At 34.8% G+C, this 19,255-nt stretch overlaps 1 protein-coding gene across 1 annotated transcript in view; it reads left to right on the top strand.

Annotated features, from left to right (window-relative positions):
* Positions 1 to 16,854: 16,854 nt before the first annotated feature.
* LOC148939253 (uncharacterized) overlaps positions 16,855 to 19,255 on the top strand; it is a 95,840-nt gene continuing 93,439 nt past the window's right edge. Inside the window, exons 1-2 of the mRNA XM_089106620.1 lie at positions 16,855 to 16,993; positions 18,495 to 18,718. Of these exons, the coding sequence (XP_088962746.1) occupies positions 16,912 to 16,993; positions 18,495 to 18,718 (306 nt within the window). The 5' untranslated portion in view covers positions 16,855 to 16,911. The remainder of the gene's footprint in view (positions 16,994 to 18,494; positions 18,719 to 19,255) is intronic.

Genomic DNA, 19,255 nt, shown 5'->3' with positions numbered 1-19,255 from the left:
AAAGGTCACAATCACTGTAGCTTTGAATTTAGAGAGGTGTTGACAGGTTGAACTCTGACAAAGTCTGCTGCGGCCAATGGTATTGCCAGCAGAATCGAGTATTTTATCTTTGAAAGACTTCCGTGCTACTTCAGGGTCGTCCAGAACTTGGAGGCAGCTATACCGGTTAGATATAATGAGAGCATACTTCTTTTGCATTTCAGATTTAGCCAGACTACTCAGATTGAACTTGGAAGGCTGTCTTTCTTGTCGTTGCGCTCTCAGGCGTAGCCTCAGCGTGGCAACTACCATCCTATGGTCTGTATTTCCAAGCTCGGCCGACCTATAAGACCGGCAATTTGTTATTGACGAGCGCCAGCGACCCGAGATGATAACATAATCGATCATCTTCTTTGTCTGGCCGTCGTTAGTACACCAAGTGTATTTGTGCATAACTCGTCTCTGAAAGAGCAGGTTTAATATGACCAGATTATACATATTGCACAGCTAGAGGAGTCTTTGTCCGATGTCATTCAGGGGATCCGGAATTACAGGGCCGAGAACACTTCTCCACACGCCCTCCCTATAATTTACCGTTGCGTTAAAGTCTCCCAGTAGAGTGACGATGTCGTGGGGTGGGATTCTAGACAGAGTCACTGAGAGCTCTGCGTAGAACTGATCCTTCACTTCTGCAGGACTCAGATTCGTGGGAGCATAGCATACAATAATTGTCCACACTCCATGCTAGTGCTGGAGCTGAGCCATCAGTATTCTATCTGAAATTTGTTTATAGGAGAGAAGGCATCTCTTGCATCTGGCGTTCACCCGGGGCCTACATCATTTGTCTACATCATTTGTCCGGGGCCTACCAGATCAGGTGATATCCTTCATCAATATCCTTGGACTCTCTTCCGACAAGGCAGGTTTCCTGAAGACCAACCACAGCTGCATTGAACCGTTTTAGCTCGAAGGCAAGCATTGATTTAGCTCCAGGAAAGTTGAGTGTGAGCACGTTCCAGGTGGCAAGTCGTATTCCACCTTGGTCACTAAGGTTTATTCGATGGTCTGAAATCGGTCCAGGGACATGCTGAGGTCGTGGAAGGTAAAAGGAGGGTAGGTCATCCGAGGCAGTATCGTTTTTCGTTGCGGTAAAATTTTCGGGTGGAGGGTTGCAGGCCCAACAGACCCTAGGCCTGGGATCTAATTAGAGCTAGGACTTGCCTAGATACTGAGAGTCCCTGGAGTGGGCTCCACCCACCTCATCAGGTTGAGGCTGCCCATTAACACAGAGCGTTTAGTTAGGGGAAACCCCATATCCAGAGGCACGTGGCCAGCAGACATAGTCTGCCTCATTCCAGACGAACTCCATCCGCCTCCAAAAGGTATATAATAAAAAAAAAATACCCTTTTAAAAAAAGGTCAGCTATTAGATGTGCCATGAAGAGCTTCATAATGATACTGATGATAGTTTGAAGGCACTCTTGTCCCTTTTTTAAAAAATAATTTGAATTTAAATTCAAATGAAGTTGTTGGACCGTGAATAAAAGGTTGTGAGCCATTGCTAATTGGAGAAAAAGCTAAGACAGATAGTCTGAACAAGAGGCAAAACTAGCATAAAGCTTTTTCAAAATTGTATAGAAATGATGTCATTTCACTTGTTGATAGACACTCTATCATCCATCCATCCTAGGGCAGAACTAAGGTACATTGTCATAGAATAAGAGCAATCCAAATAGTTCATAATTTTCTGTGAGCCATTTGAAGGCAATTTGAGACTCCAAATAACATGTTTTCAAAGATTTATGATTGACCATATCCACAGGACTTTGAAGACAATTGAGCAAGTGAAATTGTTCTCATTATATGTGCTTTCCCAGTGACCGACAAGTCTCCTGGACTTGTGGGCGAACGGGGAGACATATAGTTTTACAAGTATTTGGGTAAATGGCACAGGTAAATGGTTGAAGTAACTACGACTCTCTTATTGGACAGATACTTGTGTGTTAGCTTTTGGAGAGGCACGCCTCTGAGCCTCTCAGGCGGGTTGACCAAGTTTTGGAATTGGCACATGACCGTTAACAGGCCAATCCTATAATGTTTAAAAAAAAGAGTCAGGTATTAGATAAGTCTTGGAGAGTTTCATCATGACAGTGATGACAGTTCGAAGGCACTCGTACCCTTTTTTGAACGATCAATTCATCCAAATGATCAATTTATATTAATTAAAGAATTTTTACCAAACGTTTATAGATTGAGAACTGGTTAGTAATCACAAGAAATTCAATGATTATTTCAAATGTTATGTCTAATCATTTTAGATTTTATTCCTAAAATTAAAATTTTGAACAAAATTGCTTTTGACAGGAAAAATTCGTGAAAACGCTTTTGGGAGAAAGTGAAGACAGGCTACCACGAACATCAAAATTATTGGTTAGCAAAACTTCCTTAGTTGGGTATTTTATTATATGCCACCTTCAGGGTGTGTTGAAGGGGAGGAGGAAGCTACTAGATGTTGAGCCGCGAATCGAGAGGATACGGTAAGATTGAATCAAATGAAACTATGTGCATATGGTTTATCAAAATACCATATTTGCAATATTTTGGGAACAACATGGGGGTTGAATTTGAAACATTCAGGTTCCATAGGAAGTAAGGAGGAGCAAAGGAATTTGTTATTTTGTTGTTTCTTTTTAGCGGGGGTAGCTAAAAAGTTTATTTCTTCGGTCCGCGTTACGTTGTTGCTCTTTATGCCCTAAAGGGAATTATAATTTATTTACGTCTAAGTTTTAATAAAAAGCACTTGAGTAAACATACTTTACAAATATTCTTAACAGGAACTAGCAATAAAACTATGTCAATTAAAAACAAAAATAAATAAATTTTAACAATGTTTTCAAAGGAAAATTGAGATATATTAAAACTTTAGATAAACGTAAAACTTAGGACTACTAAAATTTGGACTACTAAACCTTTTAAAGGCCCACTGTCATTTGTGCTTTACGGAAGACAGTTTAAATTTCAATAAGTGTGATTTTTGTTTGTCATAATATCAACTAAATAATATAAAATACTTGTCAAGTTTGCAAATAAGGGAGCTGCTACTGCCCCTGCCTACCGAACCATCAAGAGATTTTGAGTGCTAAGGGCAGTGTTTGTTTATCAAAATATCTACAAGAAAAGATGAATTAACCAAAATTATTGAGACAACTAGAAAGAACTACTAGACGGATAGTTTAAATCTAATTGTATTAATTCTCGAAATCTCGGCAATTAGTGTCTTTTCAAAGTTATAATTATAAAATAGCAAATATTTAGAGGTTATTCAATTTTCTGTAAGGCCCAAATGACATTGTGGCTTTTAAAAGGCTTAGGGGTGGTAGTGCTCTTCTGCTTGTGATAGTATCTGTTTGTTTTAAGTTTGAATGGATTATTCATTTTAATTTCTTTCCATTTTAGGATATATTTATTTATCTACAGCAGTATCCGCTATCTTTCAATTTGATGTGATTATTTATTTTAATTTCTGTTCGTTTTGGGGTTTCATTTATTTAATGATAAAAATTTCGGCTCGTTTGAATTTTGTATTTATTATAATGCCTTTTCCATTCGTTTTAAGTTTTAAGATGGTTCTTTACTTTTTTCGATAAACTTTTATTTGAAAACGTATTTTTCAAATAATTTGCACAAAAACTCTTAGGCTGGTTCGTTAGTTCAAGTTGTTCCGAGTTTCAAGAGAGTATAATTTGAAAATGACTAGGGCAGTCAACACGGGTATCCTAAGTAAATCAGAAATCCCTGACTGCACTCGAGTTTTCAAATTATTAAATAAAAAAACAATTTTTTTTAACTGAAAGTAAGGAGCAACGTTAAAACTTAAAACGAACAGAAATTATTCCGTATATGAAAGGGGCTGTTCCCTCCTCAACGCCTCGCTCTTTACGCTAAAGTTTTTTATTGTTTAAAAAAATATAGTTGTGAGAAAGTCAAACTTTCTAGCGTAAATTTTCTAGCGTAAAGAGCGAGTCGTTGAGGAGGAAACACCCCCTTTCATATACGGAATAATTTATGTTCGTTTTAAGTTTTAACATCGGTCCTTACTTTCAGTTAAAAAAAAACTTGTTTTTTTTATTGAATTTTTTAACGTTTTTGAATTAATGCAGGTTTTGATTTTGGCTCACCCTACATGAATAATTAAAACAAAATTTGCATATTAATTTTACTTTTATTTGGTTAAATGGCTTTCTCGAAAGTTGTTTAATTTTATTTACGAACGTTTTTATTACTAATAAATATATGCAACTTACGAATTAACTTACGTAACGAGCTTCTATATTCATGTATTTTTAATACGTATATTAGGGGGTTCGACCCCTAGTCAATATCTTACTCTTTACGTTAAAGTTCGAATTTTGTTCCAATTCTTTAAAAATGACCCCTTAATCATAAAGGCCGTTAATTAGAATAAATAACTCTTATGAAAGTACTAAAAAATCATTGGCTTAAAGAGCAAGGTATTGACTAGGGGGCACCCAATCATATACTTAATATTTTCTGTTCGTTTTAAGTTTTGATGTTGCTCCTTACTTTCAGTTGAAAGCTTGTTTTTTTATTTATTTAATTTCTGTTCCTTTTTTTAAATAAATCTGGGAAATCCGGTGCCCCCTTCATAGCAATGTTCCTTCCCCCATGAACACTTCCTCCATGGAAAGATCCTCCCAAATAACCCCAGACCCACCCACCCCCCACTACCAGAAAAAATCCCTCCTTAAAACGTCTTTATACCTCCCAATAATCAATACTATATGTTAGCATTGGGTAAAGTTCATAACTTTCAGCCCTCCCCAAAGGGACTTCGGGGGATTAAGTCATCCTAAAAGACATAGTTATCACATTTTCGAACATGCTGAACAAAATGGCTATCTCAAAATTTTGATCGGGTGACTTTGGGAAAAAATGAGCGTGGGAGCAGCCAAGTTGCCGTCCGTTTTTTTTTGTCACTTAAAAAGGGCACTAGAACTTTTAATTTCCGTTCCAATGAGCCCTCGCACGATATTCTAGGACGACTGGGTCGTTACGATCACCCCTGGGGAAAAAGAAAAAAAAAACAAATAAACACGCATCTGTGATCTTTCTCCTGGCAAAAAAGCAAAATTCCACATTTTTGCAGATAGGAGCTTGAAACCTCTACAGTAGGGTTCTCTGATACGCTGAATCTGAAGGTATGATTTTCATTAAGGTTCTATAACTTTTAAGGGGTCCTTCCCCCTTTTTTCGAAAATAAGACAAATTTTCTCAGCTATAACTTTTGATAACTTTTGATGGGTAGGACTAAACTTGATGAAAGTTGTATATTTCAAATCAGCATTAAAATCTGATTCTGTTGATGTATCTATTGGTATCAAAATCCGTTTCCTAGAGTTTCGGTTACTATTTAGCCGGGTCGCTCCTTACTTACACTTCGTTACCACAAACTGTTTGATCTGCAATATCTCAGGAATTGCTTGGGATCAAGTAGAAACTTTGAGGCAGTGTGTGAATAGGTGGGGCTAAGTAAGTCTCAGATATTGATTTGGGCACGGAGAGAGGAAGACCTACATCTAGGGGAGAGAATGGGAAGTGGCCTACCTGTCTCCTTGAAGTGATGGCTCCTAATATGACCTAAGTCTATGGTAAAAATTGAATTTGAATTTTATAGAGCTAATATTACTGGACTTAGCACTTTTCAAAACCGAAGATTAGGTGTACAAGTCCTTTGGTGGCATTCTGTACTTCAGCAGTGTCGAAAACCTTGACAGAATGATTTGAATCTTTTGTATATGCTACCAAACACTACATTACCGTGATCTAAAGACGACTGGAGAATTTCGTGACCAACTGAAATTCAATAAAGTTGAATCAAAACAGTTTTTATCGGTGGTTTCTACGGGATGGCTCATCTTTAAAGCAGTCATCAGAAAGCTGTTAGAAGCCTGGAATGTATTTTTATTGTTGATACCATTCACGTCATAGGTGAGTGCGCTGCAGGCGAGGCAAGCAAGGATGATGCAAAAAAATATACAATGCATTCAACAATCCTGTCATGAGGGCCTACTTCTATTTCCTCATCCAGACTTTGGGAATTATCAACACCCTTAACAATGAGTATCAGAGCAGTAACACAAGAATCCATAGGCCGAGGAGCAGTTTTAGAACTTTGGTGACTAGGACTTTGGTTAGGAGTTTTGGTGTAGTATTACACCAAATGTTCGAAAGAAATTCTTCTATACTGTTAGCGAAGTCAGTTTTTTTTGTAAATATGGGCTCTCTGAACTGTTAACTTGCAGAAAGTGAATCAAATATTATATTGAATGTACTGAAAGCCTTTAGGGTCAACTGTGTGAACTTTTTAATGGAGCTCTTGAAGAAGATGAGACAAATAATAAACTGGCAAGACCGAATTATGTCTGATCTGAAGATTTTAGAACCCAGAATTCAACTCAAATCTGAAAAGATGAGCTTTACTCGAATTCTAACACGCTTTTCTATGCTTGTATGAAGCAACGCAACGGTTGTTGAACCCACGATAGAAAGCATTGACCGTCAGCTGGAATCAGACTGTTTTTGGTCAGCCAACCGTCTGCTTTCTGGAAAAGTATTTTGCATCTTGAAAAGTGTCAGCGAAAAAAAGTTTCATATTTGGTGGCCTTCATTTTAGACCTCTGCTGTCTTCCTGATTAAAGTGCTGCTATAGAGAAACAGTTAGCTGTCTTATCGCAAATGAAAGCGAAACTATGGAACAAGCAGGAAATTGGAATAACTAGTGCACTGATGATGACCAAAGAGTTGGTTGGTCAGGCCGGTCCCAGGACTGTTCTTAGTGACCACCTGGATAAGACAACCAAATGGAACAAGGCGCAAATCTACCCAAAATTGAGTCGACCAAAAGTGTTTGCTCAGGATTTTTTAAAAAGAGTGCAAAATTCCATACTACTTTCTCCTGCAATCCGCAAGCGTTACCACGTTAAAGAAAGGAGAGAAAATTTGTTTATGTTTTGCTATATCCGCCATTTCTAATCCCCGTACTGAGGACATCTTCCTTGATTTTCACGACCCCAATTCCCTCAATTAGCCTTTTTGGCAAACTCAAAATATTCTCCGATCCCTGCCGTTACTGAGAGATTCCTGGAAAGTTTTATCCCCTAACTCCCGTCCCTTATTTTAGTTGATTGTGTATGGTCACAGTAACCACACTCACTTTTTTTCTCTTCGGTCACTTTTATTTTGCCCATTTGTGATATTTATTTATGCTGTATTTAATTTTTAACCTAGTCTTTTGAACATTCTTTTCTTTGATTGTAAATATTTCATTCTGGCAGCTAAGTTTACATTGATTTTAAATGTTTTTGATTTTACAGTATTTGACTTAGATTACGAATTCGGCATTTTTTTTTCTTAGCCTGTGATATCGTTTTATGCCCCATCCTTTCTGTTTCTGCTTTGGCATTAATCGCATAAAGCTTTATTCATTTTAGTTCTAGGATTTGGATTTTTTTGCGTTAAATTTTATTGACCATTTTCTATGGTTGATTGGTGTTTCTTTTGCTTTTGTCTTGCTGTATTATTTGTTTCATTGTTTTACTTTTGGTTTTTGGACATATGAAGCGAATTCGGCTCTTTTAGAGCTTGTGATAGCCTTTTGAAAATAAATATTATCTTATCCTATTTTAAACAGAAGGGCCTTTTGTCTAGTTCTACTATTTGTTTGTTTGTTTTGCTTTTTGTTTTTCGACATATGAAACGAATTCGGTTCTTTTAGAGCTTGTGATAGTCTTTTGAAAATAAATGCTATCTTAAACAAAAGGGCCTTTTGTCTTGCTGTAGTAATTGTTTCTTTTTTTGTTTTTTGTTTTTGGACATATGAAGCGAATTCGGCTCTTTTAGAGTTTGTGATATACTTTTGAAAATAAATATCATATTATATTACCTATATGATTCTTTTCCTATGCTTTGATTGGTGTCTCTTTTACTTTTGTCTTCCTTTATTATTTGTTTTTTTTGTTTTGCTTTCTCTTTTTGGACATATGAAGCGGATTCGGCTCTATTAGAGCTTTTGACAGCCTTTCGAAAATAAATATTATCTTATTTATCTTATCTAGGTGCTTGAAATAAACCCAGCCTCTTACTCTGAGTTTACGCTAAAGTTTTTTTTTGAAGGATTTTAAAACAGAACTTATTATTCTAATGAAACGGCCGTTGTGTTTCAAGAATCGTTCGTTAAGATTAGGACAAAAATTCAAAACTTTAGCGTAACGAGCAAGGTCATGTGGGAGAGGCAACTCCTTTCATATGCCTAATAATTTCTGTTCGTTTAAGTTTTGATGTTGCTACTTTCTTTCAGTTGAAAAAACTTGTTTTTTTTTATTTAATTTCTGATCATTTTTAACTAATACCGGCAAATCCGGCTCTCTTTTCATGGATAAATCCAGTACTTATGTACCGGAGATATTTTCCACGGGGGGTATTTTGCCGGGTGAGGGTAAAAACCTAGAACCCAGAATAGTAAAACAAATATCTTCCCCAGTCCTTTTAGTGAATTGTGAGCTTTGTTCATACTTTGGTAGACAGCTTGCCGTTAAAATTGTCCACTTCACAACATCATATCAAGCGAATTCGTCTCTCGCGAGGTTTCCTCCCATGCCTACCGAATTAAATAGGACCTGTTATGCTTAATATTTAATGAAAGTTAAAAGTTGAAATCTACTTTTCAACTGCCTCCATTTTCTTTTCTTTCATAATCCGCGAGCGTTTTAATCGTATGCGTTGAATTTTTTCAATGCATGCGTCTTGTAGAAAACCGTAAGGATGAGTGGCAAGAAACGCATGCGTTCCTCCGCAAAACGCAATCTGCAACGGTTTTCCGCAGATCCGTGCTCTGTGTGAATAGTAGGTAAAATTGGTAAGCAGCCTTTGTTAAAATTAACGAATTTCGGGGTACTTTTTCGCAGATTTTCAAAACTTCTCATTGCAACACTGTGAAATAAATTGATTCTTTTTAAAATTGAATGTAGGGTAACCTGTAGTAGTTTCTACAATTAATAACATAGTTTGAAATTTGTTAAAATCTAGGCACATATGTTTAAAAAAATAATGAGAACCGTGAAAATGTTTGGGTCAGGGGGGGAGAACTATTTAAAAAATCCAGGGGTCAAATTTTGTTTTTACCGTGGAAATGCTAAAAAAGGTACCTAGGCCATCTTTCATTAAAATGCTAAAAAGAATAGGTTAAATAACTAAACTCATAAATAAGTGTAAATATAGGCCATGTTTAAACAATATTAGTCCTATTTTTCAAAATCAAAAGCTCTAATTTTGTTCATGGAAATGCAAAAAAGGTAGCAATTATTTATTAAAAATACTAAAAAAAGAGGTAAATTTTTACCAAATCATATTATTGACTTATGAATAAAGTGAATATACCACTCAATGTCTTTTTTTTATGCTCTTTCCAAATATAGCCTAATAATCATTTTGTCAGAAATAATTTTACCCCCACCCCTGTATAGGCCTATACCAATTCCGGGTATATAGCCTATTTGCACATTAGAGGGGGTGGGGCAAATTTTATTTCTGGTGTAAATGGGAGGTAAGTTTAAACTTTACCCCCCACCCCCCTAACGTGCAAATATATACCCTGAATCGGTATTTATGGGTGGGGGTGAATTTAATTTCCAACAAAACTGATTATTATATTTGGGAAGAGCATAAAAAAAGGCATTGAATGGTACATTCACTTTATTTGTAAGTCAATAATATGATTTGGTAAAAATTTGGTAAAGTTCTACAAAATCATATTATTGAGTTAGGACTAAAGTGAATACACCATTTGATGCCTTTTTTATGCTGGTTACAAATATAATAAGCATTTCTATCAGAAATGAATTTCAGCCCCCCCCCCCTATATATGCCAATTCAGGGTTAGGTTAGGTTTAGCCTATATCGGGGGGGGGGGGGCTGAAATTCATTTCCAAAAGAAATGCTTATTATATTTGTAATAAGCGTAAAAAAAGGCATCGAATGGTGTATTCACTTTAGTCCTACCTCAATAATATGATTTCATAGAACTTTACCAAAAATTTACCAAAAAAGATAAATTGAAACTACACTCATAAAAAAATAAAAACAAAATACAATAGGTATTGTATAAAGAATAGTAGTTCTAAACAACTGGTAGGCAAGGCTTTAAGCCTAAGGGGTAAAGTGATTAATGGTTAATGAGTTAGCCTATTAAAAGGTGTCATAAAAAGTAAAAGCTAAGTCACATTACTATCACTGCAATCCATGTTAGAACTAAAAGGTGATGGTAATGAAACTTTTAAAAGGAATACATTATGATTATGTAGATATCAAAACAACTAGTAAACATGAAAAACAGTAGAAGAACAGCCTTTTTGGACCCATTTTTGGTAAAATTCTACTTTAGCTACTTTTAGCCATCTTGGAAAGGGTTTAGGTTAAGAAAATGAAACTTCCAGGGATGGGTCTATAGGTTAAAGTATGTCCTGGGAAGGTATTTTGAAGTACATATCTCCACTCCTTCTCCCTGACCTTTGAAAATAGCCTAGGCCTATATGTGTTATAAAAGTGAAACCTTGCAAAATAGATCTTCTGCTTAAATGAATTAAAAAAAAAAATTGTTTTCAGCTTTACAACTTTGCTCAATCCCTATTTATAAGGTTTCAAAGATATGCAAATACATTTCCTAATTTTGGAAAAAAAACATTGATATGGTTTAAAATTCTACTCAAGTAACAGGAATTGGATTTTCAGAACTAAAGGCAGAGAAAAAGAAACTGATAACTGAATATTAAGGTAAAATGTTGTACTGTCAAAATTTCAATAGGTAATAGACCTGTCATGTAGGCAAATTTCAGGACCCTCTGGAGGGAGAAGAAGTAGAGATAGGTACTTCAAAATACCTTCTGGGACATACTTCAGCCTGTAGACCAATTCCTGAAAGTTTCATTTTCCTAACCTAACCCCTTTCTAAGATGACCAAAAGTAGCTAAAGTAGAATTTTACCCAGTTTTTATCACTTCTATAGGGGTGGAATCAGGCCAGTCTGCCCTTTCCTGTGCCAATGGTGTTATTAGCCTACAATTAGATTTGGCCTATAGAGAAGAAAACAGTTCTCACTTCATTATGTGCAGAAAAATTATAGTTTGCACATTCTGAGGACATTTCCACTCTACTGAAATCCCTTCTAACATGCAAATATATACTACTACTAACAACTCACTACAGCACCAAGCTGCCTGAGGCCAAAAGTGCTATGCATGCTTTTCCTACATCCTAATCTATTCAAAACCTTCCTTTTTAAAACCTCCAAAGAGCTTTCCATTTCCCTAGAATCTTTGCTTCCTACATCCTCTCACTCCACTTGTGGACAGCCTCCTTTTCCTCCAGCCCTGGCTGGTTGACAGAGAAGTACAATATTAGGCAATTTGTCATCTTTCCTCCATAGAACATGTCCCAACCATCTCATCCTTGCTCTCAGTATAGCCCTGGAAGGCAGGATTGAATCACATCTTTTGTACAGCCTTGTTTGGTATACAGTCAGTCAGTTGGGTGCCCAAAACAATCTAGACAGTTTCCCTGAAAAACATCTAGCCAATCCTCCTCCATTTTTTGGAGTGCCCACGCTTCCAAATTATACAAGACCACTGTCATCACTCTAGCTTCCAATATTCTAATGTTGATTTGCAGACTTATCTTCCTATTCTTCCAAACTTTTTTCAACTGTGAAAAAACACCCTGGGATATTCTACTTTTAACATCCTTATTGTACCCACCATCTTTACTAATGTAAAGATGCTGTACCCTACCTAGTTAAGGGAAACTATCCATTTGATTGATCTTCTTCATTACCCAATATAACCTCTTCAGCTTCACTTAATCCTAGCCTTAACAACTTAGTCTTCTTAACTTTAAATTACAAACCTGTTCTTTCACCCTGAACTCACAAAACCTCTGAAAATTTGTTCATTGTTATCTAAAACACTTCAATTATCAACATATCTAGAACTAGGAGAGATTTACTTCCCCATTTGATTCCATGTTCTTCCATTGGCTCTCCTGTGCTCCTTAGGACAAAGTCTATTAAAATTATCTGTATAATCAGAGATAGAATGCCAACCTGCTCAACTCCTGATTTAATACAAAACCAGCTGCTAGTCTCATTTCTTACCTTAACCACAGCAAAGTTGTTCTTGTGCATAGCCAAAATAACATATTTCTATGTGTTTTGTCATGTATCACTCTTATTTCAACCTGTGTGCCCATAAATGGAATCAATGCTGACAAAATCAAGACATAGAAAAACACCTCAATAGCAATGGTAACATCCCAGTGCTAACAGTGTTTAAAGAATTTCCTTCAAAACTAGCTATGGTAAGAGGCACAGTAGATAGACAGATAAGCTAGTGGCAAATTGCTGCAAAAGCTCAGGCTAGGCTATGAGCTAAAAATGTATGGTAACATTATAAGTAATGGTTTTTGGCCTTTTGTGTGCTGTACATATATTTCCAAAATTTTATAAAATAAAATTATTATTTATCTTATAACACAAAGTTTTCACAATTTCATTGAAGATCACTGCTCAAATATCTTCTTTTTTTTAGGCTCTAGAAACATTGCTGAAAGTTTCGTTTGTCCAACTGAAATATTTTCCATGATACCAGAAAGCCACTTATTTGGAATTTTACTGGGTGATGATTTAAATGCTAAGAAAATAAGTTTTCTTAGTCAACTGACCCTAATTAATGTATAAATGCATGTATCTAGTGTATTTTAAAAACTTGAAACCCGATTTTTGTATTTGAGAAAAATATATGACACTTTCAGAAGAAACCTTTTCATGTTTCCAGAACCTAAAATACACCCCATGAAGGTCATTTGGTCTATGAAGGTACCTCCACCCATTCTTTCTTTAAAGAACTCTGACACCTAATGAACTTGGACAAACTGTATATTATGAAAGTAAAACTTTAGAAATGGATTTACAACACATACAAGGTTCAAGTAAAGGGGTCAGAGCCTTGTAACTTTGCTTAATTTTGAATGTAAGCTTTTAGAGAATTTAGAAAATGTATCTTTGGCTAAATTTAGAAGAAAAAGCTCCAAGACAATTTAAAATTCTTCTCAAATGATTAGGATTAAGCCTCCTGAACCTGCAATAAAAAAAGTAGACTCAGACTAAAATTTCAGATAAATACTTCATCCCACAATTAACACAGATACAAACCTAGAGATTTCTTCTATACAGTTTCCTAAACCTTGAAAATAAAGATGGATTAAAGATAGAACTTAAATTACATCCCTTGGACATAATCTAGACTCTGAAGTTTACCAAACAATTTATTAGAGATAGGACACTGTCTAAGTACTTGGGTTTTACCCCACAAGAACAACAAATCCTTACCTTATTCTTGTCTGAAGAACTGCCTAATAAGCTTAGTGAAAGATTATATTTCTGAAATAAACACTGTAATCAAAATTGGTGCAGTAAATTCCTAAATGATATTGTTTTGTTGTTGTCTTAGAAAGTAGTGGAGTTTGGTGAATAGAACTTTCAGAAAGCTCTTTTGAAGTATCTACTTTCCCCTCCTCACTCTTCAAAGAGCAGTGACCTTTCACACATTGGAAAGACATTGGAAAGAGGAATTCATTACTCTTTAGTTTCACTTAGATCCAGAAATAGATATACAAAATATGTGAAGTACAATAGAAAGTGTGTTGAGTGTTTCTAACTTTACTAAGGTTTCAAAGAATTTGTAAAAATGTTTCTTAAGTTAGAAAAAATTATAGCTATAGCATGGCTTGAAATCTTACTCAAATCATTATGATCATATTTTCAAAATGTTGAGTGAAAAAGAATAGACTCAAATCAATATGAAGCCCCCCTGCCCCTAATGACTAGATATAACCCTAGACTGGGCTATAATCACAGAGTCTGGTGATTCTGTTGGTTTACATTATTTTTGGGTAAATTGATCTTTTAACACGGAGATTAGATAGAAAACAAGAAGAAATTTACCGTTCAGTCTCTTTCTAAATTTAATAATCATGGCTGTCAAAATAGCATACCTTACTGACCCTCCCTAAGGGGACTGGGTGTTGCCCTTGACTAGGCTATATACACAAGTTTTCTGATTTTATGTATTCACATCGTTTTCTATTCTTGTTTCTCATAAATAGTTAGTTCATAATGCAAAATAAACCCAATTCAAAAGATATCCGACAAAATCAGCAAAGTTTTTTATATAGACTAGGCCTATACTACATAAAGATAGTTAAACTTACAACCAACTAAAAACAGTGATTTATTCAAATATACCAGGTGAGGTAGAAAACATCTTTGTGCTGCAAGTACAAACAATTAAATAGCACTCATATAGGAAAAAAAGAAAATATTAAAAAGTACAAAAAGAGATAAATTGATGCAAAATCGATAAAAATCATTGTGAATTCCCAAAACAAAACTGGAACATTGCCTTTTAGCATTTCAGACAGGGACGTAATTTGCTATGGGACAGGGGGGCAACTGCCCTTCCCAGACCTCAGTTTGCCCCCCCCCCCCAAAGGGGAAATTAGTTTCTTCAAAAATCCTATAAAAACTAAGATAAGCCTGCATAATTCAAGTATCCATGGGAATGGGTCAGTTTTCTTTAGTATATCTTTACTTTTTTTGTTACTAGGCTATATGGCTCAATTTTCAGTTTTCACTCATTTTCACTTGGTTTGGGAAAATCAGCTCCAACTTCGCCCCCCCCCCCCCCGGATTTTGACGAAATTCTCCCCCTGATTTTAAGGATTTTATTTTATAATAGTTGGTACTATAAACAATGGTTTGTTTTGTTTCAGAGGAGCAATCAATTAAATTCTAAAACCAAGGGCAAACTTTAACATAGAATTAAGTTGGAGTAACAGTAGAAACATGAAGACCAGCTTACCAGTGGCAGCCTTGCAAAAGAAGATCATGCTAGAAAACATTTACTACCATAAATCAGGATTTAGTGTATTAGGCTTAAAACACTTTTCTTCAGCCTCATTTGCATTGTAGCTATATTTTTGAAAGTTCCACTTTATAGCAGATTTTACCTATTTTTATCAAAATTCAGTGACCTTTGGACTGATTCAAAATTTTTTTTTTAAATTAATTCTTTTTTATATTTTCAAAATAGCCATATAATTCTTCTCATTAAAACTAATGCAAAACCTAAGGAATCTATAAGAGAACATGGCTTAATGTTAATAAGAGTTATGGTTTTGCTTGGGAGAGCAACAAATAGAAGTGAAGGATAGGGTTATAAGGATAGGATAAATAAGACGTAAGCAAGATAAAGTTATATTGCACAGACACTAAGTTGGTCTTCAATTTTTTAAGCTAAATTTATGTTTCTCCTGTGCTCATGAATTTTTGTTGGAAATTTTATTCTCTCTCAGAAAATTGCCTTCTATATCCTGAGTTTATTCAGCAGGGATATGGAAATGTAAAGTCTGGGCGTGGTAAGAATTTTCCAGGGTGGGTAAGAACAATTTATTTTAACTGTCTGCTCATAAGAAGCTGTGCATGACTTCTATAGTCATGAAATGCTATGAATAGATCTGTCCCACTTTGATTTGACTTTGCCAGGACAAGTTTTGCTGTTATAATAGCTACCTCTATGAGGTATGGGGATTAGAGAAGGCTGAGGCTTCATGTGCTCTTTTCCCTAGTAATTTGTGAGAGATTTATGTATAGTAGAAAGGACCATGAAATATTATCTGATAGTACTATTCTTAGCATTCTTTGTTTTTAATGTGGCAAAGTTGAGTTATCCTGTTTAGAAAATAAAATAGCCGTAAAAAAATAGACTCTAAGGCCATAATGCAGGGGCGTCCCGAGGGGGGGAGGAGATGCCAAAACTTTTTTGGCATTCGGTGAAATTTTCGCTGAAGGCACAAATTTTGGCAGAAATTTTGCACAATCGGCCGAAATTTAGCGAAATTCTTGATTTCTGCAGAAAATTCGGCATAGATCAGGTAGAAATTCGGTAAAATTTGCGAAGATCGCCCCCCCTAATAAAATGAGCCTCAGGACGCCCCTGCCACAATGTGCTTGATTTTTCTTGATGTGGCAAAGATTTGTAATCCTATTTAGAAAAAAATGTGCTAGCATAATTAACTGTAAGTACAAACCTCATAAAATGCTATTTTAAGTTATTTGGCTTGACAGGTCAAACACTTCTCCCTAGATCTCATGGCTTCCGGATTTTAAAAAGTGACATATATTCTCAAGTTCCACATTGTGCTAAGATGTATAGTTGTATGCAGGCAAAACCGGAGGATGACAGCTACAGAAATACCAGATTTGTCTTGAGGATGAGGGATTTAGATGCAATTAAAATGCGATTTTAGGACCAAGTAGGCCCACTGATACTTTTTTGTTATTCTAATTTTTTGCTGAGGTATCGTATTTGGATGGAATTGGGAGTTCCATTATATATATATATATATATATATATATATATATATATATATATATATATATATATATATATATATATATATATATATATATATATATATATATATATATATATATATATATATATATATATATATATATATATATATATATATATATATATATATATATATATATATATATATATATATATATATATATATATATATATATATATATATAATTGAAAACGTTTCTTTTGCAATGATGAAGAAACTATTTTTGGAGGGAATCAAATGGAGACATTGTTATATTTGAAATACAATGAAATTGTCTGTGCTAAGAAACTCTGTATATATTTTACTAAATTTAAATCATTTTTAGGATACATTAACGAGTTGAATATAGCTAAAAGATACAATAATTACTTCTAATACAGAGAAGCCATCATGGATGAAGAAACAGTGGTCAAAAACATAAATGTGTCACTTGTTGTAGAGGAAGACGGAATTCTAATGAGGAATCTAGAAGGTACGTTATGTCTTAATCAAGACATCAGTTCTGATTTGCCTTTTCTAGTATTTTTTTTTATTTGCTAGTAAAATTAAAAATTAACTAAATTAGTTTTCTTTTCTTCTTTGCTTACTGTTTTGTGTACTTTTTTTCTTAAGAATTAAGGACACCATTAATGCGCTAAAATCTTGAGGCCTGGGTATTTTTCCCTGAGGAGGATGAAGGGCTTAAAATGTGAATAAACATGATTTTTTGTTTCAATTTTAATTTTTGTATGGTAGGGAGGATGGTTCTTTAGATCAACCTCGGGGAGAACAAAAGAACCCGCCGCCATATATATGCAAATGAGTATTAGGTTTTTTGCGGGTTTTGCATCTTATCAATATCACATCATGCAGGCCAATATGTTTGGGGCCAAGGCTCTTCAAGGCATCAAGGCTGAATTTGAAGATTTGTTTTCTTCTGAGTTCTTAAGATTAATTTTGTGGATATGTATTACCATTTGTAGTGAAATTGAATTTTTTACTTAATAGGCTTAAAAAAACGATATCTTTCTTTTTCTGCATCAGCACTGTCACGTAACTTCTTAAAAAAATATATATATATATAAGGAGTATTTTGAAAACACCTTTATTTTCACCTATTACACTTCTTAAAAAGGCAAATTTTATAGATATTCTTCAATTTATTCTGCTGTATAACTTTCCTTTTTATGTATGAAATGATTTTTTCTTCTATGTTTCCCTGTGTCTCCTGAATTTTTTTTTTGAAAGCTAATGCTGGAACCACGGGTATTACTGTAGGCTTAAAAAAATCTCGAGAGTTATCACTGAAAATTAAGGAATAAAAAAAAGAAAAAAGACCATCATGTGAGGGCTGATAGCCCAAGTGAGAACAGAAGAAAAAGTAGGCAAAAGTGTAAACAGAGCTATTTGCTAGACAAAGCTAGATTACGGGCTAGCTTTTCAAGAAATTTTTTAAGAAAACATTCTTTAAGAAATTCTTTAAAAAAAATTCTAAGAAATTCTTTAAAAAAACATAACCAGACTGCGACTGAAAACCTTTCCAGCGGTTTGGAGGTCAATATTTGAGAAACTTGAGAATAAAAAAATACTATAAATATTCCAGTGAATGTCCGAAATAACTTTTTTTTTCTCTTTGGATTTAGTAAGCGTTGCCAGTCAACTGTTTCAATTTAATGCAAGGTTTAATGATGACAGGCTAGGTTAGAGTAGATTAGGTTTGGTTAGATTGGGCTAGGTTAGCTTAGGTTATGCTTTTAACCCATTTCTGATATTTAGAACCAAATTTAACCTAACCCAACATAATCTAACCTAACTTTAACTTTTACCATCGTAGCTTGCATAAGACTGAAAAAGCTGACTCGCAAAGCTAATTGAATCCAAGCAGTGAAAAAGGAATTTCGAACGTTCGCCGATGAATGTCGACATTAACCATAGTTTGAAAATTCACGGTAGCATAAGTATGTATGCACATACATATGTTTACATTTTTTCAGAAAACTATCACCAATTGTTCAGCACTCACATTCCCTACAAAGAACTTGGCTATTCAAATATAAGGTCGTTACTACTAGCCCATCCAAAATCATTCAGAATAGTCCAGCGTCCTGAAGGGGAAAAGGTTATAGCATCAGCTGACGAAAGTACAGCTCATATTGCTTCCCTTGTGAAAGGTCAGAAGAAATCCAAACCTAAACCAGTAAGAAGGACCGCCCCAAAAGTAAGTTGTGGTCCTCCTTCTTTGTCCCTCTCTTCTTCTTTGTCCCTTTGTCATTCTTTGTCATCATCTGTAGGATGTGGACATAAACCAATAATATCTACCAACATCTACCAATCATATAGATCAGTATGTTTAATTTACAAGTTTAATATATTTACATAGTTTTGTTTAATTTACAAATAAGTTTGATGGGTGCAAAATCGATTTAGGGTTTTTTCTAATTTAGGTAACATTTGACGTTTAACAGAGCTGAGCTGACATAAAGTACTAAACACAGAAAATAGCTTAACACAAAAAAAAACATTCAGGTTATATATTGATAAAACCTGTCGTTTATTAAAAAACAGTCATAGCAGGACAAAGGAAGAAGATTGGAATGCCACTATTTTCGCGAATTCATATTGAGCGATTATAAGCCTGTTTTTGTTCAGAGAGGAAGATGAAGAATGTGCTTATAATACTCCTACTTAAAATAAATGTATTTAATATATTTTTGAAGCTTTCACTTTAAGATGAAGTAAATATCCGAATGGTAAA

This window comes from Artemia sp. Qi Xiang Cuo, chromosome 21 (assembly GCF_049724085.1).
Source record: "Artemia sp. Qi Xiang Cuo chromosome 21, ASM4972408v1, whole genome shotgun sequence".
NCBI lineage: Eukaryota > Metazoa > Arthropoda > Branchiopoda > Anostraca > Artemiidae > Artemia > Artemia sp. Qi Xiang Cuo.
Note: the sequence above shows the minus strand (reverse complement) of the source record. Positions and strands in the feature narration are given on the sequence as shown.